This window comes from Chenopodium quinoa, unplaced genomic scaffold (assembly GCF_001683475.1).
Source record: "Chenopodium quinoa cultivar QQ74 unplaced genomic scaffold, ASM168347v1, whole genome shotgun sequence".
Lineage (NCBI taxonomy): Eukaryota > Viridiplantae > Streptophyta > Magnoliopsida > Caryophyllales > Amaranthaceae > Chenopodium > Chenopodium quinoa.
Window position 1 is genome coordinate 1,347,778 of NW_018742381.1, and position 26,689 is coordinate 1,374,466.

The following is a 26,689-nucleotide window of genomic DNA, read 5'->3' on the forward strand; positions in this document are numbered from 1 at the left end:
GTGAATTCTAGATGCGAAGGATCTTTTCTAACGGCTGCAAGTTTCTTTTAAGAAAATGCCATTTGAGTTGTTTGATCGCTAGAACAATGTACCACCTGGAAGGGAGTTGTCCTCTTCGACGATTTCACCCGGATGGGTGTCGCCGGATGACTGCTCTTTTTGGAGCAGTGGTTTTTAACAAGTGTTCTTCCGTCTGTGATCTTGCACTAGACAGGTGCTAATACAATTGTATGAATGGAAATTATATGCTTTCACATTTCAATACTATTTACAAAAAATTACGAAATCCTTAGAAGTAGTACTTTTTCAAGTTATCTACATTCCAGGTACGAGGCAGCCGCATTCCGTCTGGGGTTTCCAGGCGGTATGTGCCGTTTCTAACTTCTTCAAAAATCCGGTAGGGTCCTTCCCAGTTTGGGGTCAGTTTCCCTTGTTCATTCGCCCTACCGGTTGCCTCAAGCTTTCGTAACACAAAATCCCCAACTTTGAGGGGGCGTTTACGCACCCTTTTGTTGTAGGCCCTCGTCATTCGCAGACGGTAGATTTCATGACGCAAGGTGGCATTGCCCCTTCTTTCAGGAAGAGTATCCAGAGCCAGGCGCATGGCTTCCCAATTTGCCTCTTCATCATATAACATGATTCGAAGTGTTGGCTCATACAATTCAATGGGAAGCACCGCCTTTGTGCCATATGCCATAAGAAATGGAGTTTCACCGGTTGACCCCTTCTCAGTAGTTCTGATAGACCAAAGAACATGAGTCAATTCCTCTGCCCAAAGACCGCCTGCTTTTTCAATCTTTTTCTTTATACCGCCTGAGATGAGCTTGTTAAAAGCTTCAACTTGACCGTTTGCTTGAGGACGGCCTACGGATGCAAAGTAATGGGAAATCCTTTGATCTTGCAGCCAAGTCTTTAGGACAGGCGTTTCGAACTGGGGGCCATTATCAAAGACCATTGACAAAGGTACACCGAACCGGGTGATTACATTTCTCCAAATGAAGGAGATGACATCCTTAGTTTTGATGCCCTTTACCGCCTCGGCCTCAACCCACTTGGTGAAATAATCAACAGCCACCAAAATGTATCTTTTGCCGCCTGGGGCAGGAGTGTATGGCCCCAAAATATCCATGCCCCATTTGGCAAAAGGAATTGGGCTGTGAATTGCTGTTAAATCAGTTCCCGGCTGTCTGATCAGCCGGCCAAACTTCTGGCACTTGTCACATCTTTTTACCAGATCTAATGCATCTGCCTCGAGGGTAGGCCAAAAGTATCCTTGCCGCCTGGCTCTTTTGGCTAGTGTCTTCCCGCCAATGTGTGATCCACAGAAGCCGGCGTGCAGATCTTCTAGTATTTCCTTTCCCCTTTCTGGGGTAACACATTTGAATAGCGGCTGCAGGTAACCCTTCCGGAAAAGTTCACCTTTGTGCATTTCGAAGCTTAATGCTCGTCTTTTAAGGGCAGCCGCCTCTGATGAAACACCCGGTAGGGTGCCGCCTACCAGGTATTCCCAGATGGGGTCCATCCAAGTGGAGCTTCGATCTAGAACTCCAATGGGGTCATGTTCAATGCTTTTCTTTTCCATGACTTCCCAGAAGACTGACCTAGGCGTATCACATGTGGCGGATGATGCAAGTTTTGATAATGCATCCGCTTGGTTATTCTCGGACCTAGGTACTTGACTTAGATTGAATTCGTCAAATGCCCCAGCCTCCTCTTTGACCGCCTGAAGATACTTAATCATCACCGGATAGGTGGCCTCATAGTCACCGTTGTTTTGGCTAACGATGAGTTGAGAATCTAAACAGGCGTCAACTTTCCTTGCCCCGGCTGCCTTACACATGCGGATGCCGGCTAACAGGGCCTCGTATTCAGCTTCATTATTCGAAGCTTGAAATTTGAATCGTAGAGCATATTCGTATTTGTCCCCCTCTGGAGAATGACAAATTACGCCTGCCCCACAACCATTCAACGTAGAGCTCCCGTCTACATAAACTTTCCAAACTTGATCAGTTTTATCCGGCTGTATCGGCCTTGTCATTTCAACAATGAAGTCGGCAAACTCCTGACCCTTCACTGCCCGCCTAGGTTCGAAAGTGATTTCTAGACTTTGAATTTCCACAGCCCATTTAATCATTCTTCCGGATGACTCTAAAGTGGTCATAGGCCTTTTGAGCGGCTGGTCAGTGTAGACGGTCACCGGATGACCCAAGAAATACGGTTTCAACCGCTTGACTGTCTTGAACAATGCAAGACCGAATTTTTCAATCATGGGATAGCGAAGTTCAGCATTCCGGAGGACGTGGCTTATGAAGTAGATCGGGAATTGGTTGCCGTCTCTCTCAGCAAGGAGAACGACACTCAAAGAATGATCTGAGACGACCAAGTATATGTAGAGAGCCTCCTGGGGTAGGGGACTTACTAACCTTGGCAAAGAATGCAAGTGTTGCTTCAGCCTTTGAAATGCCGCCTCAGCCTCTTCACCCCATTCGAACCTCGACCTCTTTTTGATTGCTTGAAAGAAATACAGGCACTTGTCACCTGACCGGCTGAGGAATCTCCCCAATGCAGCCAGGCAGCCGGTAAGCTTTTGAGCCTCCCTGACGGTACGAGGCGACTGCATGTCAATCACCGCCTGTACTTTGTCCGGATTGGCCTCTATGCCTCTCTGATCAATCAAAAATCCGAGAAACTTCCCAGACTCAACTCCAAAGACGCATTTTTTCAGGTTTAACATGACTTTATACGGCCTGAGGGTGGTGAAGGTTTCTCGGAGGTCGGCTAGATGATCCGCCTGTAGCTTTGACTTGACTATCATGTCATCGATGTACGCCTCCACATTCCTTCCAATCTGATCATAAAAGACCGAGTTCATCATTCGTTGGAAAGTGGCAGGCGCATTCTTCAACCCAAACGGCATCACCGTGTAACAGTATAGCCCTTGATCTGTGACGAAAGTCGTCTTCTCTTGGTCTTTCTTCCACAAGGGTATATGATGGAAGCCGGAGTAGGCATCCATGAAACTCATCAGGGCATGGCCGGCTGTAGAGTCTACCAAATGATCTATCTTTGGAAGCGGGTAGCTATCTTTTGGACAAGCTCTGTTCAGGTCCGTGTAATCTACACACATCCGCCAAGTTCCATTCGGCTTTTTCACAAGGACGACATTGGCTACCCAATCCGGGTAGTAACATTGTCGGATGAACCCAGCATCTAAGAGTTTCTTGACCTCGGTTGCTGCCGCCTGGGACCTTTCCTCGCCATGGTTCCTTTTCTTTTGCCTGACCGGCTTCTTTTTAGGATCCACAGCGAGTTTATGAACAGCGAGATCCGGACTTACACCCGACATCTCTTCTACTTCAAAGGCAAACACATCTTTGAACTCCTTCAGCAAAAGGAGCAACTCAGGTCCCAAGCTTTCAAAAGCAACCGTTCCAATCTTGACGGTTCTGTTTGGCCAGCTGTCTTCAAGGACAATGTCAATTATTTCTCCAGCCGGCTGGGGGCGAAGGACGTCTGGCCTCTCCCCTGACAGTGATTGCTATTGTTTCTCCTTAACAGGCGCTAGTTGGTCCGCCTTCCTCTTTTTACCGGTTGGCTTAATAGCCGGTAAGGTTTGATCACAGTCGTCAAGTTCAACTATTTCTTTCTCTTGACCGTCTGTGTCAAGCGTTGGTTTGATGTCCGAGAGGTAACACTCTCTCGCCATCTTTTGGTCCCCACTCAAGGAACCGACTGTGCCATCATCTCTTTCAAACTTGATCAACATTAGAGATGGGATGATGACAGCCTTTGAGATGTTAAGGGTTGGGCGGCCAATAATCAAGTTGTAGGCAGTCAGCTCTCCTACAACAAGAAACTTGACAACCATGTGCCGGCCCTTTCCCTTTTCTCCGAACCGGATGGGTAGATCAATCATGCCCGCCGGATGTACTACTCCTCCCCCAAAACCTACAAGAGGGTATGAGGCCGGATGCATGCTACTGGGCTTGTACTTGAGTTTTTCGAAGCACTGGTAGCTTATGAGATCAGATGAGCTCCCGGTATCAATCAAGATACGGCCAACTCTTTGATTGGCGATTTTGCACTCGATGACTATGGGGTCATCATGAGGCCGCCTGACCTCTCCTCTATCTTTCTCGGAGATGTTAACTTCCGGAAATGAATATTCAGACGACTGGCCCTCATCCACTGAGTTGACCAGTTTCCGAATGTTATCCTTTGTGCCCCGGATGGTAGGCCCACCTCCCGCAAATCCACCGGCTATGGTCAGGATGGTTTCCTCATCCGTATCTGATTGAGTAGCCAGCGTCTTTGGGGGTGGTCCTTTTACTTGTTTGGGAGCACCCTTTGACTTGGATAGGTATGACTTGAGAGCCCCCTCATCAGCCAGCCGGTCTAAGAGCCGCTTGAGGCTAAATCAACCCTCAGTGTCATGGCCAATTTCTTCATGGAAAAGGCAATATTTGCTCTTATCCCGGGCGCTTACAGGACTCTTCATCGGACCCGGCTTTTCTAGATTCAGCCGGTCCTTTACTTCGTTGAGAATGGAGGCACAATCCTTGTTGAATTCGTACTTTGGCACATACGGATCCGACCTCTTTCTTTTCTGGAAAGGTTGTCCGGATGAGTCTGATGCCCATACCCCCTTTCTCTTGTCTTCCTTTTTTGCCGACTGGGTAGGCCGATTCTCTTTTTTGTCTGATCTTTTGTAGTCCGTTGGAAGTTTTACAGCACATAATTCCATTGCCTGAATGTAAGCCTCCGCCTTCATGAGCGCCTCGTGAAGAGTAGAGACCCTCTTCCTAACCAAGTCAAACTTAAAAGTTGATCCGTCTTTTAAGCCTTTAAAGAAATCAGTGTAGGCAACGTCATCGAACAATCCGTGGATTTGGATCCTCATCAGGTTAAACCGCCTGACATATGACCGGAGCCCTTCCTTATCTCCCTGCTGGATTGCCCCTAGATCAAGGCTTGTTTTCTTGGCAGGGATATTCATAGAAAAGTTGGACGTGAACCAGTAGGCCAATGTCCTGAAATTATTGATGCATCCGGCTGGGAGGTTGCCAAACCAACGTTGAGCAATCCCCTTCAACGTTGCCGGGAAGCACCTGCACCATGAGGCGTCATCCAAACCCTGCAAATACATCAGGTTGGTGTATGCCATGAGGTGATCTTCCGGGTTGGTGGTACCGTCATAGGCACCTACCAACACGTTTTTGATCTTAGCCGGCTGGGTCATCTCGGTGATTTCCCTGTAAAACGTCGTTGGCTGTTCCCCAAGGTTGAGCAGCCGGAGCTGCCAGTCCATAGGCTGGAGAGGCGGCTGCTGCTGCGCCCCGAAAAGACCCGGCTGTGCATAGGGAGATCCAAAAGGCGTGTATGGTGTTCCATGCAATGCCGGTTGGATCATATGAGGGCCGGATCGAGCGGAAACCTCGCTCGTCCGGCTGTCATTGTTTGTTCTCGAGTGCCTCCCTAATGTGGCATTGAAGCTGTCTCGAAAGGTCGACGTTGATGCTGACTCGGAGCGCTGCTGAGTCTTTTTATCCTGAATGAGCGTTCGGGCTTCAAAATAGACTTTCTTAGTTCCATCCGGCTGAATGTGCCGGACGGGTTTTCTAACTCCATCTATGGGAGTGTGTATCTTTGAGAAATCAAAAGGCCTAGCCGGCATATTTGACTTCGGATGCGGGGTAGATGCTCTACCCTTTACTATTCTGGCCGCCTTTTTTCCAAGACGCCTTTCTTCCGCCTGACCCTTACGGGGGCCGGCTGTATTATCCAGAAGGCCTTTGATCTCTCCTTTGAAGCTCATGATCAGGTTCATGAGTTCATCCCTAGAGACTGGGGTGGCCCCTTCTGAAGGAGTTAACCCAAGCGGTCCCCTGGTGGGATGGTTTGGGACTGCTTGCTGCTCTGCCTGTTCCCTCTTGTCTTTGGAACGAGTATGCTTGGTTCTGAAAGAACCATCAGCAGCTGTGTAAGTCTCAATCTCATGATTGTCGGCTGTATCTTGGTCCGAGTGGACCTCAGCATCACCAGCAGGTTGACTACTTTTACCCGGCAGTACCGGTTCTGAAGTCATCTAGAAAGTACTCTCCCCACAGACGGCGCCAGATGTTTGGGGGTTTTTTATGTGTCCTACGGGAGAGCTACAATTTCCTAGTATGCTCCTTCCTTCGCCAGTACCTTGCACAAATAACGGAATACTCCGGCAGGGGCTGGGGTGTTCCGCCTCCGAAGATTAAGTTAGTCTCTTTCTTAATGAGGAAATAAGACAATAAATGCTTCTCGAGTTGAGAGCGTTTGCAAGGGGATTTGTGTTATGTTGGTTTGTGGGAAAATGATTTGATCCTCATTAATGAGGTCTGCCCTTACTATTTATAGTAGGGGAGAACTGTACCTCAATTAGAGTACAATGACACGTGTCGCAAAGGGATTGGGCCTTTGCTGACCGTTGCAAGCTTGACACGTGGCAAGCCTTTATTGGGCCACGTGTCTTAGGGTATTTTTACCCTAAACACAAGCTACACATGACTACATGAGCGTTAAATTTACTCATCCTTGCTGCAACACTTCAAAAGGGCTATGGTTCAGAACAGCAAACCCCTAACACATACATGTAATTTTCTACGAGTACTATATCTTATTAGAAATGTGGAGAAACCCAAAATTTAGCACTATGGTGTATTAAATCCCCAAATAGCCCCAAGATACCGCCGTATAGCCTGTATCAGCTCCCAAGCATCACAAAAATACCCTCTTAAGTCCCCCAAAGCCTCAAGTCTCAAAGTATGAGGTTGAGGCGTTAGAGAGGACATGTAAGCATGATCAATTTCAACATCACCAAAGAATATACAATTATATTTGTCCCTAGGAATCACTGAATCTTGAAAGGTACATGAAATACATTCATTTCTTCATGCTACAATGTTAGCCATGACAAACCATGATCCATCAGTCCCAAAACAACTCTCTTCTTGCCTGAATAGCTGGACTCAATAATCTATGGCTTGATTTTCAGATTTCCCCTGTATTCACTATGTACCGAGTAACCTTCCCACTGTCACCTATGCCTCGAATGCTTTCTCCTTCGATGCTTCTTCCGAGGAGAACGCCTTTTGTCATCTCTCGACCTAGAACTATGCCGACTTCTGGAATCATCAGAAGCATCATCATCTGAACTACTGTGTCTACGATGATGCTTCCTAGAGCGTTTCCTACTCCTTTCACCTTCTGAAGACGAACTACTGGACTCATATTTCTTTTTTCTGTTCCCTCGATCTGCCCTCTCCAGTTTTTTATTGCTGACACTCTGCGAAATTGGAGTAATGACGTCCTTTCCCCTTATAGGTGATTCTTTTTGCGCTCTTTCCTTGTCATCAACCACCCGATTCAAGGTTATATTGTCCCAAACTTCACAGACTGTACCCAGGGCTGGAGGTGATGGCAAATCCTTTGCCTGGATATCAGTGACATCTTTATGAGGCGCAGAAATCCCAGCTTTAGTAGTCGCAGATGGTAGATCTGGCGGAACCTCTAGGCCAAGCTCTTTGCCCAAAGACTCCAAAAAGTCACCCGCTACTATGCGACTAAATGCAGCACTAGCAGCTTCAGTCTTCTTCTGTGGATCTTCCATTTCATTTAAAGCAGAAACTTCCTCTTCGTTGTCAGAGTCATCAGAGAATATAGCCTGTGCATAAAACAGCTTAAAAGGTGAAAAACTAAAGCCTATGTCTGAACCAGAGATAGTAAGAAATCTAGATGTAAAAGGTCACACAAAAGTTTCAGCTTTTATGCCCATTAAAAAAAAGGAAAGGTTAGGAAAGAACTTCCGCTACTCTGGAGCAGTTCAACCTTTGCTTGTACTTGAGAGTTGTAATGTCAAAATATAACCAATTGCAAAGGAGACATTCAAAGCTTCAAATGCCAAAAACTAAGGCATAGTAATGAAATAACAATTGCAAACTTGCCAAGCAAAACTTTTGCAATTGATCTAAACTACAAAACAATCTGCATTTCACAGAGAAAAGAAAAAAGGAAAAAAAAAAAAAAAACCACTAATAAAAGTTTTAATGCAGCCAAAGCACAGCATGTACACTTCTAAATACTACATACCTACACCAGGTCTTCTCTAAATCACACATCCTCCCGTTTTTAATTAGCGCAACATATCCCCTTGGCACGCAATTTAAGGAGGTGATTAGAAGAGGTAAACAGAAAAATTAGCTAATACTTCATATAATTTGAACACCGGTAAGAGAGACATCAGGTGTTATTGGTGTTTAAGTTATTTTAGCTCATTTGTCCGTTTACCTTACCTACTCTCCTCAAAATGCATGGCGCAAGGACATGTTGCACTTACAAAAAAAACAGAGGGAAGTATAATTAGTATAGGATCTATCCCAAAACTATGGTCCAGCCAAATGCTTTCAACTTAGAATATCTAAAATTGGCTTAGAAGAAAGATAAAGGATTAAGGAAAAAACATGGATGCAGAATGATGCAAGTAAAGGTATGGATTGCAGCACTAAACTCTTAAAGATTGAAGTTCCATACACATTAATTCCAACGAAAACTGTACCGATGACAGAAATTGAAGTTTCCCCAGCTTCTACAAATTAAGCTCCGCTGCATATGAAGGCTACAAACAAGAACCTCACATGAAAACCAGATAGGTGCATCATAAGGGTGGACACCATGTTCCCATGACCTAAAGTCCCTCCAGCATACAGTCTACTTGTCATATCCTAACTTACAAGATGACAACTCAGTCTCAACTTAGAAACTCTAGAAAAACAAGGGAAATCTCTCATATTGCCGATTAGAGATGCCTGCACGAATCTTGGATAAGAGCAACAGACAGGTGATACCAGGAAATGAAAGTCCAATGTTTTCACAAAGAAAGAAAAAGATCCTGTTCTCTATAACGCAACACTATGATAAACTCCTCATTTCATCTCAAATAAACAAGTGAAATACTCGATAGTCTGATATGGATTTGGATACTTGACACTTTATTGGACCAAAAACATGCAATTGTAACAAATAAATATTTTAGATAAGAGCAAAATTCAGAAATATTTCTGGTTAAACAAAATCCTCAAAGAATGAGTTGAAAGTAATTATTTCACAGCATTAAGCGTACTAGTGGGAACCCCTTTGGTAAGCCCCTCTGTTGGGTTAATCTCAGAGTCTAGGGCCAAAGACAGCTCAGAAACAAGAGGGGAAATAAAGAAAAAAGATACCCCTAAATTTTCACTTGTGAGACTTGATCCCACACATGCCTAAAGGCTGAGTTAATTACCAATTGAACTCTTCCTACGCATGTGCAGACCTCTTTCTAGGATTGTGAGTTGGAAAGAAAAAAGGAATTTTATGTCATACTAGAAAGGGAAAAATTGGACATATCCAGGAGTAAGCATACTGATTTTTTTGCCAATCCTGATTCCATACGACCATATGTATGCCAGTCATGTCAAACAGAAGCAAACAGCTTAAAGGATAAAGAATCAAACCAACGTTATCAATCCAAGAGAGTAAGAAAGAAAGCAGAATCAACACCATGCATTGTCATGCAAGCAGCAAAAAAAAGGATGGAATTCCAGATGATGGTACAACTCACTATGCCGATTGCCAAGCATGATTGGGGAAAGATCTAAATAAAAATTTATGAGTAACAATGTTTAAAGCAGCGAAAAAAATCAGTAACTCGGACAAATGAGCTAGACTACCAAAGTACCAATTGAGCTACCAAAGAGAGAAAATGAGAAGCACAAAAACCTTGTATAGGTCAATTGGTCGCTCAATATTTTCAATTTCCACAGAAACTTCAGCTTCTTTGCTACTCATGTCCATGGACAGCTCATTAGAGATAACTACATCTTCTGTCTTCTTAATTTTAGCAGTATCTGGGGCAAAAATGAGAGAATCCACCTTGCCTCTTATCCTTGGAGCAGGAGGCGGCTGGCAAAGTACATAATAATAAAACAAATTAGAAAAGCTACTTGAATATATATACAGGGAAATGAAATTACAATCATAGAATAAAAAGTTTTAAATCGTTTTTCATTCGTAAAGGATAAAGATCATAAACATATATAGATGACAATAAATGACAATATAGAGAGTAGCATAAAAGATATAGACACCAAAAAAAAAAAAAAAAAAAAAAAAAAAAAAAAAAAATCTAGCTCTTAAACATAATTTCATGGTATGTGGTGTATATTCTCTTGGTCTATGCTTTACCTAAGTCATGATATTTATCTTACACTTGATGTGGGAAACCTGAAGTGATTGGATATATATTCAGAAATGAAAAGATAATGCTTACCAGGGAATAACTAGCTATTAAAAATAATAAAACGAATACATTGCAATTGTAAAATGAAAGCAAAATGGAAATGAACTCACTTTTCCCATAAAAGGATCAACAATGTCAAAACGCTTGCACAATAAAGGGGCAGGTCGCCATTGGAATTCCTCACGCTTCGGATATATCTTCTTTGACACCAATTCTTCAGTAGAGATTTCCTTCCCAAGCTGTGGAGAGAATACTTAGAAATTTTAAACCATTGTTTCTGGTACTAAACTTCAAATGATCCTGAAACTAACCTGAATTCCACCAGAGGTAAACTGCATTCCAGTTGCCATAGTGAAGTCCATTGACTGCTGGCCAGAAAGCTTGCTTTGGTTGGCAGATCTGGATTTCTGTATTGCCTCAGCAGCCGCCTCAAAATCCAATCTCTCACGAGCTCTAGCATCTTCCGACATATAAGCTGATTTACCTGTATCTGTCACACGAAGTCCTCCCTGATATTTGTCCTTTAGGAATTGCTCAAATCTTTCTTGCTTTGCTGGATCATCTTTGTAAGTCTTTGCAGTTTCAAGGAGTTCCTTCTGATGGACAAAACGAATAAGTAAATTTTTATATAAAATCATCGAGATTCTTTTAACCCTAGTCCTTTAGATGCTATAAAAATTAAGCAAGCCTATGGCAAGATATGAGTGATCAGGTGTGTGCTGTGCATGGCCAATCAACAAAATTTTTGCCAGCAACATCAGCAAATATTCCAACATACATATCCAATAAATTAGAGCTAATATCAATATCAAGCCACTAATGATTTTATCAAGCACAAGTAGAAAAACAATAATTATATAATACCACTTACAATCACTTCAGGCTTAATGAATGTATCTGACAGACTGGATTGAACATTATCATTATCATCATCAGCAGCAGCAGCAACAGAGCTTGAATCACGTAATGTCCTTTCCAGTGGCCTTTCCCCTAAGATTTTCCCACGACTCTCAGCAGTCAATTTCTGAACAACGGAATGTAACTTTTCATCTGGCCGCATTCTAATTTGACCATTACACTTCTGTTGTGCTTCCCATAACTTCCTTGCATAATAATCATGGCCACTTCCGCCATTAAGAAAACTAAACAGTGGATTGGTCTGGTTCTTTTCTCTAGAAATGTCCTCAAATAATTTACCACAACGAGCCACCAGAGCTGCAACTCCCTCAATCATGACTTTAAGGTTATTGTCAGCAGGAGGTGCAACCTCTGGTGGAGGGGGGTCGCTCATCAGATTTGTTTCAAGAGGAGCAGGAAACTTGTGTTGTGGCACAAAATCTTTCGGAATAATTGGAGGATCAAATCTGGATACAGATTGATAGAAAATTTCTTATAATTAGGTCAGAATAGTATTTCATGAATGTGAAGTGTTAATATAATTTAATTGTCTTCATCACAAACAAGAAACAATGATGACTCTACAGTGGCAACACTGGCAAGGCCAGGAAATGAGTTTAAAGAAAACAAATAAAGAAACTATAACAAGGCGATATAAATACATGTAATAGATACAGGTCTTTCTTATCATGTTGTGGAACAAAATCCCTCAGAACAAGTCGACTACAATAATCTTTTGCCCGTTAGTGTATTTCTCCTACATTGCTGCTTTTTAAGCTTTCTTTTTGCAGGGTCAGTTTAACTAGCCTATTTCTATTTGTGGATTTGTACCCTACCAACCAAGGCAAAAAGGGAGCCTGTGTGGAATACAAAGTCCTTCCTAGTAAGTGTCATTCCATGCAAATCAAGTAGCTGATTATGGATGTGACAGACTGACAAAGGAAATTCATTAAGATAATTATGCAAAAACTTTGAAACCATGCAAATAATTCGACAAATCCTTTAAAAAGCCTACAAGAAAATAACATGGGTTGGAGGAGAACGATCCAATGTGGAAGCAAGCATTGATTTAAAATAACATTAACAATAATAATCATTAAGAAGATGATACAAAAGAGCTATAGAGCACAGAAGAAAACAACGCATGAGATATGCATACACTGTTACGTATGGAAAGTACCTTTCCAGCTGATAATCAGAATTAGATGCAACTCTGAATCTAAGACCAAAACCTTGGTTCACTTCAGCTGCTTTTTGCCCATCAACCATTTCCAGTCTCAAGAGCTCATCATCATCATTTGGGAGATAAGTCTCAACGTTATCATGTCCTATACAGCAGAAATCAAGCATGGAGAACAATATCAACATGGAAATTATAAGGTCCAGGAAATCTCAAGCAAAGATGCGACCAGTAATAGAAGTACAACTACAAATGCTGAACCACCATTTCAATGAGGTACGGCTGACAGGATCCCACAGTGTCAAAATTGGAACACCACCAAATAAAATAAAATAAAGGAAAAAAATTAACACAAGATCCCATTCAATAGCATCTATTTGCATATAAGTAATAATAGTTCAATAAAAGAGATTATTTATAAAATCTACCAACAGACAATGAGTATAAAGGACACTAATGGAGTATAGCCAGCTTTTTGACTTTTAAAGAGTATTTAGAGAAAGAAAATAGTATCTAATAGCAATATGTGAAAAGATAGCAAACATCAGAAGTTAAGGAACCAAAGTGTAATAGACTAGCTTTAGGAGGGGCACTTTGGGAAGTTTAGTATCATTAGGTTAATAGTCTTCAGCCTTAGTATAAAAAGAGGGAGAGGGGAAAGGAAGAGGTAGGCAGAAATTTATTGGGGAAACCTAGAGAGAGTCATGGCCTAAAGCCATTTTGGAGAGTTGTGAGCTAAACTCACTATTTAAGAGTAATAGCCTTAAGCTATTAACTTATCTTTTGTAACCCTTTCTCCATCATCAATCAATCTTAAAACTTTCTTCTTTATCATTGCATAATTAAATCAGAAATATTAAGCCAGAAAATTCAGTTCATTACACAAAGTAAACAAAGACAAACAAACTGGTTACATTTTACATATTTAAAAAAAAATAATAATAAATAAAATAAAAAATAAAAAAAATTTAGAAAAAGAATTCCAAGTTTCAAGGAGGACCAGGTATCCCACAAAGTCAAAGACATTAAGCACTAGGAGCAAATTATCCAGCCTTTAGATGATGGTTTCCACTACTCTAAACTATGTAAATTTACATTTTTCTACCACAGAAGTAATCTACAAAGTCAACACTGTCCCACAAAACCAGATCTTATAAAAACTGGGAAAAACTCATAAATCTAAGCACCAATCCCATATAATGTTTATCTTTAACGTAAGACTAACCAGATGAGTAGATATCCTCATCCTCAACATCATATTCTTCCAGGGCACCAATGCCAAAACCAGAAGCAAGCTTTCCTGCTGTAAGTAATAAGTGGCAGTTAGTAACTTCATTTTCTTAATGTCTAACAAGATTTAAAGCATGGAAAGTAGTCTATAGGGGAAGGGAAATATTACATTTGGCAATAAGAGGTTCTTGTCTTGATGATGAAGTTTTTCTATATCCAATCTCATTATTCCCTGATAAGCGTGATCTTTTCATTTCTGAAAATATATCCAAACACTTCAGATTTCCCACATCAAGCATGATAGTAAATACCTTGACTTGGATAAAAGCATAGACAAGAGAAATCACATCACATACCTCGAAATTCTGGAGCATGCTTGTATGGATCATAACCTAGACCATACAAATCCTGCTTTGGCTGACGTACATATACCTAAAACAAGCAAAACATGTTAGATAGGGGCACATTTATCAAATCATGAAGCCAGTTAATATTCAATTCAACTCCAACAAATATTGATACTCATCATCTTTTGCATTCACCCATATATATGTAGGCATCAATCATTACATTTCTACAAACAATGAAGTTTCCACAATGCAGTAAGCACAAAATTCAGATATAAAGATGCCTTGAAACATTAGCAGAAAGAAACTAGCCTATAACCTTTTTTATGACAGTATACCTCTTGAAAGAAACAGTTGTATTCTGTTTCATTTTCCTTGAGTAAATCTCAACACCACCAGATTAGATTCTACATTGTTTTAAGTGCAGGTATTCTTCAATTTGTGCAGAAATGAAACAAAAGACAAGACAGCATCTTTGGTTCCGTTTTTTTAAAAGTCAAATAGGCTAATGGCCTTAACCACTAAAGAAGCACAGAGTTTGTTTTAAGACTTTTAACAGTTTAATTTCACTAGTTCAGATTTAATTTACTTAAAAAAACAGTTATGATCAAGTTTGAATGTTGACATCTTATCTTTAAAACAAGAAGTAAGCAACAAATACATAGAAGTATTCTCTAATCACCATATATAATGGACATATATCTTACATTCATAAATACATGCTATGAAAAATATTTCATTGATTCACAAAGAGAGAAATATAGCAAGAGGAGTAGGTAACCTAACAGTGAATCACAAAGTAGTGATAAATTTGCCAATTCCTTTGAGGTGACAATTAAAATAATACTGCAAAATTATAAACTTACTGGTGTGCTCCGGGTAGACTGAACATCATCAGTAGCTAGCTCCTCCATAAGGTCATCAGAACCATTCTTATGGGGCTCAGAGCCAGCCATATCAGAAGTTTTGTCGGCAGAAGAAAGGGCCATAAATGCTTTTCTAGCTTCTCGGCGAGCCTCTTTCAACAAGACAATACACAGATAAATATCAATATAGGAAAACAACCTCCTCCCTCCACTCAGATAAGAATCCATTAAGATAAAAAGGAAAATAACTTAAAGAGAATGACAAACTTAACAGCAAAACTACTTAATTATTTCAGTTTCTGACACATAAATAGCCCTTCACACAGCCACTCTTCAGTTGAGTCTTTATGATGTGGGAGCATCCATGATGCCCATGAATTAAATATGGATGTTTGACTAAGTTTAGAAATGGTGTATTTTATTCGCCCAAAACAACTGTTTGGATGGTTATCCAACTTTATGACATGGCTTAGGTATAAGAGATTTTTTGTGTCATGTTCAGTCATTAAAAAATAGAAGCAAAGGTGAAATTATGTACAAAAGTATAAGTGCTCGGTTGTTATTTGTTATTGGTGTATTAATTTTGATAGTGATATCTTCTTTGTTACAAATAGATTCAAGGTAATTCCATTTGAAGATATAAATTGAGTTCAAAGGCATTCCATCGATAGGTTATAAACCAAACCTAATATGAGTGAGTGAGAAAAGAGTTTATAAGTGTTTCAAGTCAAGCAGTCTAGAGTTTCCTTCCTCGCCAATTCGGTAGCCCCGCAAAGGCAATCCTGCCCTGATTGTTCAGGGGACCTGCCCCAAGCCCAAGCACTCGAGGGAACGTCTTCTTTCAGCTTTCAATTTCCACAAACGCCTCGAACTGCTTGGGGTGAGACTTCTATGGATATTTTACAACCTATTCTGTATTTAACAAGTTGATCTTGACCATTCAAATGTAATCTTAGGGCTCTTATTAAAAGTTGATAAGTGTATTGGTAGCCACCTATATAGGAGGAAAGATATTTTTCAAGAACAACTTTTGCTTATTATCAATTAATAACATTTTCTCTCCTATTGCATCTTTGTGAGCATATCAATGTTTGTGATTACATTAACTATATCAAACTTTACATGAAATTGAAGATTGAGAAACTTGATTTCATTAAACCAATGTATAAAACAGCTCAAGGCGCGCTGAAGCGATAAGGGTTATGCAGCGCCTAGGTGTGCCTAAGGCGCGCCTCTTTGAAGTGAGGCGCACTGTATAAACAGTTAAAAAAATTGGCAGAAAATTGCTTCAGGTGTGCCTCGGGTGCGCCTCGAGCGCTTTTGGTGCGCCTCGGGCGCCTCTGGTGCTCCTAGTTAAAAATACCTCGCCCAAGCAAAAAAAAGCGCTTACCCCCTATTGCCTTGCGCCTCAGCGCCTAGACGCGCCTTTTCAAACACTGCATTAAACTTTTTAATAAGTGAATCACACATATTTATCTCTGCTTGAAACTTCATTGATTTCCCCCACATCAGTTTCCATCCTTAAAATACACTATACAAACATAGTTCAAAACTCTTGTTGGCCACTGCTCCGTAAAATATCAAGACAGTTTATTCTATCCACCTGCTTCCCACAGCTCACGCATAAGGTACAACCATTATTAAAAAAGGCCTCAACTTCAAAACGAAGTTGGAAAATGTTGCAGTTATTTGTAATTAGATTTAGAAGAAAAGAAAAGGTGATAAAGAGCAATATTAAAAGACATCATTTAATGAGAGCCATCCTACCCCCACAAAATCCAATTTTTACCTTTCCGTCTCTAATAGTAATATCTGTTATCAATTCAATAGCAATCTACAAAAGCACTTAGCATTAAACAAAGTGCACTAGAAAGCACAATGAACTAGCTAGCCCTCAATTCAAAATCTTATACAAACTATGAGATAGTTTATCCCCTCACATTTTAAGATCAGTCTTTTTTAATAAGAAAATAAAATTTGAAGCTCACACTTGCCCATGCTTCAAACATAGCAAACTTGTTGAAAATCCTTGAGATCACTTCTAGTTGTATCCCAACATGCCTTATAGTGCAGCAGTTAATTCTTCCAAACAATTATCTTCCACCCTAATTTCATGTTCTTCAAAAGAGCATTGCAACAAATATTGACCATATTATAAATAAAACTCCATTACAAACCATCATCAAGGAATAATATTATCCTCAATAAGTCCCTATTGAAATTTGCATGAAGAGAAATAACCTTATCGTCTTTCAAGACCTAATTCTCCCTTGAAGCATTTTCTCATGGCTAAGAGTCTAAGACAATGCCTACTACTCTCAACCTTAGAAAACACATTCAGAACGATATCTCCTGCTTTAGGCAGTAAATTTTATCATTCTACATAAAATATTAACTACAAATTTTTCTACTCTAAAGACTTCTCCTTCAGTAGCTCAATCTTTTAAAGAAGTCTCTCCTTAATTTCCCTAACATCATCAAATCTTTAATGAACTCCCACCATAAATTTTTTATTTTTTTTATTTTTTTTTTTTTACATAATTTAACTTCTTGATGATTTTATTGTTTATTATAAACATTTAAAGAATTTTACCCCACCGAAGTCCCAAGTCCATATTTCCCACTTATCCCACTATTCTTTGACCCTTCTTCTAAGATCATGTTGAGAAGTCCACATATTTTTCAAACCTAGATGAGGGAGGGCCCCAGAAGACATTCGTTTATAATAGGAAAATGAGTTGTAATAGATCTAAGGCCAACGCTTTGAACCAAATCAAGAAAATCCTCTTTTTGCTCTGAAAAGACATCTCCCAGCCTGGAATCGTACTAATTAGTCCTTTTGCATTTGGGTAACACCTAGGCTTTTCAAAATTACTCGACCACCTGACCCCATTTTGGGGTATTGATCAAAATTTCCAATCCAAAACCTAACTCCATAGACTTGTAAAGTAGTAGGTCAAAATGAGTTTTGCTCAGGTCAACCCATTGGGTCAAACACTATATCCCACTAAATAAAAAAATTGAAGAAAACTATACATTTTCGTAGTTTATATCCAAGAGTCAATTCCCTATATATCTTCCTCAAACACAATCAGGGATACCGCTCCACATTTCTAACCTCATGTGCCAACCTTTGATATATGATGTACTAGACACCCCATAAAATTAATCAAGTATCTTTTTTAACAAACCCAATGAAAGCCAAGCTAAGGCAACCTTTTATAATACGAGATATAGCACTTTTGTCTTTAATCTGATTTACTAGGCTTGGCTCAAACTATGGACTAGCCCGATGGGCCAATTTCTAATTTATAAGAACCCTTACAACCTAGTCACCTAGCTGTGCATGGGCCATTCAGAATACAGCTAATTTTCCATCACTTATAACGGTCCAAAGGATATAGGTGTCTTTTCCTGATGGAAAATTTATTTTAGAAAAAGTAACACTTGGAAACTCAACTTTTTACCATTGAAAAAAAAATAACAATATAAGCTCTTAAACCCATTAAATTGACCTGAACCTGAAATTTAGGTTGAGTACTTTTATACCTATAAGGGCTATAACCCAAACCGACCCTACCCGGATAACCAAGGACCCGGAGACCAACCTCAAACTCGATTTAACAGACAAGTCTGTATAATTTATGTCTAGTTATTTATCCGAAGTTAATAGAATTAAACTTTTCATACAAGCCTTCAAGGTCAGCCACAATATGCCTTCAGTGGTGAGCATAATTTAGGAAGAAAGACCAATGCTCATATACAATATCTAGTTCGCAATTTCCTAGATTTTTTAGAATTGGTTTATATACAGTAACAAATGCAAGGTGAAAAAAATTAATTCTTTTTCAATGGGGTCTATAACAACATAGACAAACTTGTAAACTAAAATGACAAAGAAAGATACTTCAACAAGCTATCCAAACTTAAAAAACATACCATGGAGAGAATTAATAGAAGAATCCTTTATTGATCGACCATGGCGCCATCCCATCTTCAACAGCAACTTTACACCTAAGAAATGACAGCAGAGAAGCTTTAAGTGACTGTACAAGATCTTCTTTGAAACTAAATTACCAGCATCAGAAAACAAACCAATGGATTCTGTAGCAGGAATAACTAATTCATCAGGAACAGGACCCGGAATAATTGATGGCCTGCAACACAAAATAATTTGTTACTAGTCTTATTCATAGCCTTTCCAACAAAGTATCTTTATACAAGAAAATTAAATTGCCCTTAAAATTACACCCAAAAAAAAAAAAAAAAAAAAATAGAAGAAATAAAAGAACCCAGCTACCATTTCCCAATTAACTGAGGCATTTGAAAAAAGAAGAATCATCAACATTTCTCAATTAAATTAGCAATCAAATAAACTAAACAAATAAGTTCCTAAATTTCACAACACCATAATTTGGATCTCAAACACTTGATTAATTATTAAAACCAAAAGTTTCAGAAAACCCCAGAATCAAGAACAGGGCATAGACCCAAATCAAAGAAGAAATAATTATATAGCAAGAAAATTGACACCTAAATTACAGAAATGGGAGGTCTAACTTTTTTGTTATAGTAAGAACAATAATCTTCAAAGACGAATAATGATGTTGGAAAATTAGAAATTAAGGTCACAGCACAGTGGAATAAACCAGGAAAAAAATAACAGAAGCTCAGGATGTCGGTTTCTCTCACAAACACAGACACAAAAACTATCACAGTAACACCTTTAACGGTTCTGGCACCTGGTTCTTCTATATAAATTGGTAGAAGAAATTAGAAATTAAGGTCACAGCACAGTAGAATAAACCAGGAAAAAAATAAAAGAAGCTCAGGGTGTCGGTTTCCTCACAAACACATAGACACAAAAACTATCACAGCAACACCTTTAATGGTTCTGGCACCTGGTTCTTCTACATAAATTGGTATCCTACCCTGCAATATGCAAAGAAGATAGCAACTTTCTAGCATTTTAGACAAAAAGGTTTGTCGGCAATTTCATTGCTGGAGATAGCAGGGATGGAAGACATTTTGGATTTTTTGAGGTGGTTGTCTTTGCTCGGGTAGTTTAGACAAAGTGGGAAGGGCTCGGGTAGTTTAGGCAAAGGGGGAAGGGAAGGTGGACAAGAAAGAGATTGAGAGGGGTATTGATTATATAGTGAAGTGGGTGGGTAGGCAGTTTAGATTATGATAGTTTAGTCAGGCAACAACATATAGTTCAAAATCCTTTAAATAACATCAATTTAATCCTAACTTCAGAAGTAAATGTAGAGCACTAATCAATGAAGGAAACAGACTGAAATAACAAATACAAAAAAAGGAAACTTCAAGAGCACCCATAATTATGGAGCGATACAAGGGAACCAAGGAAAACTCACCTCTGCTTCTGCTCCTTCTCAACTTGTTTGCGAGAAAGCTCTGCAGCAGTAAATCCAAACGTATCAAATTGTGATGATGTTCCCAAAACTTGGCCTCCCATTTCCTAGTAAGTTGAAAGACGTATATCACTCTCAAAGTCATGATTAGAGTTTTATTTGAATATGTTAAAAGATTGCATGAATTAAACCCAGACAAATGGAAGAACATTGCATCAAAGACACCTGAACCGAAATCTACAATTCAAAGGGTACTAAACCAAAGCAAGATTTACTCCAGTTTCTTACCCACAGACCTTTTTCCCATCATTTATTCTTACATCCTCTTATTTTCTCTCCTCTCAAAACCTCTCTAACCATACCCAACTTTCCCAGCATAATTGTCTACCTGTAGTGTTCTGCCTTTCCTCTCTCTTTCTTCTATTCTACTTGCATCAATTACCTCCTCGGTATCATTCTATGTTATTTATCATATTGTCTAAGCCGCATGCATCTAAGTACTTGTTACTACAAAATTTTAACATGCTTTTAAACAAGAGAATCAAACCCTGATTAAAACAGATCATGAATTAACAATGACATATAATAGCAATGATACTGCTGTTGTTTTGGATCAAAAGCAAAGCAAGGCAAAACAAAGAGTATCTATGTGAAATTGCATTGCCTGCTTAGCTAAAATAATCAAAGAAAATTTAATAGGAACTAACATTATAAATGGGTAACTTATTACGAAGATATCTGACTTTCAAGAGCATTGATCTGTGCATAATGCATATCTTGAACAACTTATGCTATAGCATGATGTTTATTTTTCAGTATATATTATACTTCATTGATAAGTTATGCATCTACTCCAATGCTAATGTATATTTGTTCACATGATCCATTGCCCGTCCAGCATTTCTATATTAATAACATCAATAAACAAATTCTACTATGCATAAAGTAGAGATGCGATAGTAATCATTAGACACATACTCAACCAACGAACAAAGAAAAACAATATCCCGCATGTAATAGCTAATAAGTAGAAGAAACATTCTAGATAAGTATTAATGTAAGCATATCACATACATCTTTTTCATCATCATCCAGAAAGTCCAAAATACTCTGCTTTTTAGCTTCAGCTCTGTTCTTCCGGGAAGATGTGAATGACTGTGGAGCCCAACCTGCACAGAAACTCATACAAAAAATATTAAATCAATCTACAAAAAAAATAAAAAACAAAAACTGATTAAGGTCATCAGCACATACCCTCTTTTGAACCCACTGTATTGTAAAAACCAGCAGAATACCCTCCAGTGAATGCTCCGTGAAATCTTCTCCTCCCTTCTTCATCTCTGACCTAAGAGCAACATTATCACTTCTAAGCAACAAAGTAGAAGAGAGCACTAGCGGTTGTTGACTGCCCTTTCTAACCTTCACAATTTATACATGCCTATTCTATTTTATTCATATATCGTTTACATGCCTATGCTTTCTAATTTATACATACATGGAAAAACTACGGACGAGAAAGAAAAAAGGTAAATGAAAAGCTCACATAAGAAGGTTTTTATAGGTTCAGTTTCAATAAAGGAAAAGGTAACGGATTAAGGCTATGTTCTATTGTTCTGTTAGTCTAATTAGTGATTACCTTGTTCAATACTCGCTACTTATTTATATCTAAATCACATTACATCAAATGGAGCATACGGGACTAGTAAAGACCCATGTCAGACCAAACAACAATAACAAAATTAAAAATTCTACACACATATCAAAACTGATGAAGCTGGATCAGACCACAACAAAACTCCTAAGCTCAGAAAAACTATCAATATTGTTGATGACTGTAGAAAAGTTTACAACTTCACCTCAGTTACAGACTATAAAACCCAACACAGAACAAATCAAACACACAGGAAAGAAGCAATCATCGTTACGCAAACTGATTGTGTGCCTAAGAGCACAGCAATACGCTTACAATATAATATGCTAATTTCATGCCTAAAGCCGCTTCACACAAGTGATTTGTCTATAGGACATGGTAAATCCTAAAGAGAGTACGATCAACACACTAATGCTCCTAATCTCCATTAATCTGTGCAGGCCATTGTATTCTGACTAATGAGATATCGAATGCTGTTTCATCTTCAGATTTTAATACTCCACACGGTAACAACTAATACTTCGTATCAGATACTCGAAAGTTATTTCAACGTTCACTTTTCACAATCCTCCGTGGTCGCGACTAATAACTAGCAACCTGATACCTCACTGTCCAAATTAAACAACTCGCAGCAAAATTTGCAAATTTCGTAGACAACATCAAACTTTAGTGCATCAAATTATTACGATCCGCTTATATACTGAATTTCACAAAAGCTACTTTCGATGCGATGAACAATATTAAACTAATAACCAAATAATTAAAGGTTTATTGACTATTTTGCCAGATTTTAATGACAGTAATTCTAAAAACTATGCAATTTCAAATTTCATTTTGCAAATGCAAGAAGAATTTTCCAGACTTTTCAATCAACCAAATGATAAACATTCTTCTTGTTCATCGCATCGAAAGTAGTTTAATAAACATTTGGTTGATTGAAAATTTTTCAATCAACCAATTTCAAATTTCATTTTGCAAATTGAACACAACAAATTAATTCGCCGAATAAACAGATGATGAAATGCACAAAAAAAAAAAAAAAAAAAAAAAAAAAAAAAAAAAAACAATTGAAAATAACGAACAAAAATAAACAATAAAAAAGAAAACCTCTTGTTTCCATGAAGGAAGGGTGCGAAGTTGAGAAGAAGATTCAGCAAGGGCCTTCTTCTTGCGAGTAGTGAGGTCTTCTTCTCTTTCAATAGGAGTTCCGAAGAACACGAAGTCTTCTTCGTCGGAATCCATGGCTTACTTTCTCTCTCCTATTGGTTGTATTAGAAATTTAGAAGCGCAGAGCAGTGTATTGCGGTGCGGTGGGCGCGGAGCTAGACCCTTCCCTGTGTTTTCTAGCTTCTTCCTACAATTTTTTTTTTTTTTTACTTGCCAAATTGGTAAATGGGGAGTCTTGTTATTTCTTTGGAATTGAATCTTGCAGCTTGTGCCTTAAAGGTCATGATTATGAACAAACTAAGGAACCTTGCTCCTTAATCGTTGAGTTTGATGGTAGCAATGCCAAAACTCTTTAAAGAAGGGATTTAATAGAGATCAAACTTAACCAACTAGAAGAGGCTTATGAGGATCTTGGCAAGGCAGCCAGGTCAGAGCCTAATAATCAGGATATCCTCAACTGGAGAAAGTGAAGGGCCTAAATTGTGAGGCAAGTAAGCTCGGTGGTAAGAGGGGTGCTGAAAATTCTATCGCGCCTGAGTGCAACTACAACGAAAAGAGCAAAGTCGCCATAGAGTCAACTATCAGCCTAGTGAAAGGCCCAGTTTCTCGTTGCAATGACCAAAGGAGTGATGTTACTAGCTTGCCCTCTACATGCCAAGCTAGTAAGATGGAGGTTGAGAGCCCTATCCATACCCACAATGTGTATGCTCCTTTGAAAAATGAGGAAGTCAATTTAACTTTCCTCATAAACGATCAGGAATCAAGACATGTTTTGGAACCTGGAAAATTCCATTGTTTCTCTAATGAAATGAAAAGAAACAAGTCTCTTAAGATTTCATCCTTGTCCTATTCGAATCTCAAGCGAGGGAGGACTTTGAGTTTCTTTAACCAATCTGCGGGTTCATGGATGACTGTACGAATGAAGGAAAAGCCTACTCAAGATAGGCATTCAGAAATTTGCAAGGATACGAATTCCAAAGGTCCAAATTCCTTGTCCATGCTTATTAAGAAGATGAGTCCGGGTAGGAAGAGACGCGACAAGAAGCCCAAAAAGGAAATGATCACGCCCTCTTTTGGCCCTGCAGTGGTTAACCATGTCGTTGAGTCTGGAAAACCCTACACTACTGCTATTGAGAAGTTAGATGAGCCTATGTCTTCAGGCCTAACTTATGACAACGCTGAAGGTTCAAGCGTCGAAAATGGGAGTGAAGATCCAGCGAGAGACTATCCTGCCACTGACCTTGTTGAAGTGGAATCTGTTGGATCCAATGAAGATGACCCCATGAATTTTGAACCTGGCCAGATGTAGTTCATCCCAACCTACTATTTTCAAGTTCTCTGCCACGACGAGGAAACATAGTAGGTCGCGCATGTCAAGGAAGAAGAACAAGAAAGGTAATCTTTATTCCAGGTATCGTGTAACACCCTAGAAATTCCTTTCCTTTAAAATACCTGTTTTGCTCTTTTTAAAATACGAAATAGGAAAATCTAAGACATTACCGTCACCGTGAAAATGGCTAAGGCAATTATCAAAGACACACAGCGGAAGACTTCACTTTAAAAACCATTCAAAACAAGTCAACTTAAAAAGTCAAACCAATGAAAGTAAAGTCAAACCAAAGTCAACCTACAACTTGGAACCATTATAGGCCCTTAACAAAACCCAAAACAAATATTAAAACCTTTGTGTTAGTCTCACAAGAAAATATATAATAATCAAAGTAAATAAAACACATCATATTCCTATGGAAACTAAACAGGATTCGCTCTTCACTCATACCCACCATGAATATGCTTCATCACCTGAAAATCTTCTCTTTACTTTGTCCCCACTACTCGCCATTAGAAATGGGTCGACATAGGACCAAGATAAAGACAAGGCCAAACAAACATACAAACACACAATCAGCAATGCTGAGTACATAAGCATAACAGTACACACTAACATGCTTTCATCCTATCAACACACAACTTACCTTGTTGCGCCAGTTTCAAGCATACAACATACCATACATCCAACCAATAAATAAATGAATTGCTTATTTAATTTGATTACGCATCGAACGGGTTTCCCACCAAATCTATGCCCCAAATAAATTGAGGTAAACTACACCGGGAGCTAACCAGGTAGGCAAATGTCACATGAAAGTGACGACGTCTTGCGCATGAAATAGTAAAAGGAAACTACAGCGTCTTGTACTCCCAATAGAAGCTATGGTTAAATATAAAACCCCATAACTCCCCCCATATGTTCATACTCGAGGTATATACGTTCCAAGAGTTTTGGTGGGTAATCTCTTTCACGTTATGTTGTTTACATATTTTAGACTTGGTGATGACTCTCAATCCACAACACAATCAATCATCATAATTCATTCAAGCAATCAAACATACCAATTTAATTCTTGAATAATTAGTGACCACATAAATTTAATGTTGAACCCTTTTTAGATAACCTCGGCGTTAAATAACACCTTAAGCGCATAAAGCACCGCAATCTTATCCCTCGGTGTTCAGAACATCTTAAATGCACTAGACACCGCAATATATTTTATTCTTGTGTACTAGGACACTTAATAGCTCAATTCCCATGCTTAGAGAATCAATAAAAATTATATGAACCATCATAAAATACCCTTTTTATATTCCAAACCAAATTAAACATTTAGTTTAATTAAACATGCTCTCAATCATGCCAATAATAAAATTGTGGTTCATAATCAACATGCCAACATAATTAATTCCAATCAACAATTTACCTCAAATAATTCATACTTCACAAATAAATCACCAAAATCAATCCAATCAATAATTCTAACCAACACCTATCATGATACTACCTTGGAATTAATTAAACAAAGTCTAGCATGCTTCTACACACTTAAATAATTACCGAGTACGCGAACGTACCTCGATTATGATCTCAAAATCGCCACGACTATACAAAATCACTCACTTGGAAGTCTTCTTTGTGTATTCTCCACCTTGGGCAAAATTTAATTTGCTTATATGATGGGTATTTATACCCTCTCTCAAAACCCTCCTAACTTAAATTCCTTTTCTACCCTTAATGATTCCTAATCCTTTTCAAAATGACATTTGACTTTCTTTAAAACCCCATTGACTTTAAAACTTCCTTTTTATAAATTAATTATGCCCCAAAGTTTTTAAATGATAAAATAAAATATTTTCAAAGCGATTAAATAAATAAAAATGGACTTTTAATTAAAATAAACCTTTTTAAATTATTAAAATACCGTAAATAATTTATAATTCATTTCGAATTATTTAAATACTTCATAAAATGATGTTTTAAATTAATATACATATAAAAATACGGGGTATTATATATCATTTTTGCAGGTCCAAGAAGCAAAAAATAACAAACTCTGATCATCTTATGGCTAATGTCTACGATGGAACCCCACTTTTGTATCCCATAACAAGTCATGAAAGTTGTATCCCCATTTCCCGTTATAGTTCATGTGTTAGTTTGGTTAAGAAAGCTAAACCCTCTACTTGTTTTATTTGTAGTCTTGAGTCAGTTGAGAGCTAAGGCTCCTTTTTGGATCTTTGTCAAAATAAAAAAAATAAAAAAAAAACACAAATCCTTTCCCATTTTCTCTCTCCTCTCTTCCACTTGACACATCTCTCTTTCCTTCACATCACTTCCCAC

General features: G+C 38.8%; 1 protein-coding gene across 1 annotated transcript; it reads right to left on the bottom strand.

Annotated features, from left to right (window-relative positions):
- Window positions 1-6,617: 6,617 nt before the first annotated feature.
- On the bottom strand, window positions 6,618-23,439 carry LOC110698266 (G patch domain-containing protein TGH-like). Its single transcript, XM_021875662.1, has 16 exons — window positions 22,954-23,439; window positions 21,450-21,540; window positions 21,270-21,364; window positions 20,199-20,302; window positions 18,919-18,980; window positions 18,763-18,837; window positions 14,824-14,975; window positions 13,967-14,042; window positions 13,780-13,866; window positions 13,606-13,683; window positions 12,381-12,528; window positions 11,175-11,667; window positions 10,615-10,899; window positions 10,414-10,542; window positions 9,784-9,966; window positions 6,618-7,693 (listed from the first exon to the last, which is right to left on the bottom strand). Exons 1-16 carry the CDS (start codon window positions 23,086-23,088, stop codon window positions 7,067-7,069), a joined length of 2,820 nt encoding a protein of 939 aa, XP_021731354.1. The 5' UTR covers window positions 23,089-23,439; the 3' UTR covers window positions 6,618-7,066.
- Between the last annotated feature and the right edge of the window lie 3,250 nt (window positions 23,440-26,689).

What these genes read in the sequence shown, in the direction of transcription:
- LOC110698266 (XM_021875662.1), bottom strand. Translation starts at nt 23,088, where the DNA reads ATGGATTCCGACGAAGAAGACTTCGTGTTCTTCGGAACTCCTATTGAA. An exon ending in TGGATGATGATGAAAAAGAT is followed by an intron (nt 20,303 to 21,269) that starts GTATGTGATATG and finishes TCAACTTACTAG; the next exon opens with GAAATGGGAGGCCAAGTTTT. An exon ending in AGTCTACCCGGAGCACACCA is followed by an intron (nt 14,043 to 14,823) that starts GTAAGTTTATAA and finishes TGCTTGTTTTAG; the next exon opens with GTATATGTACGTCAGCCAAA.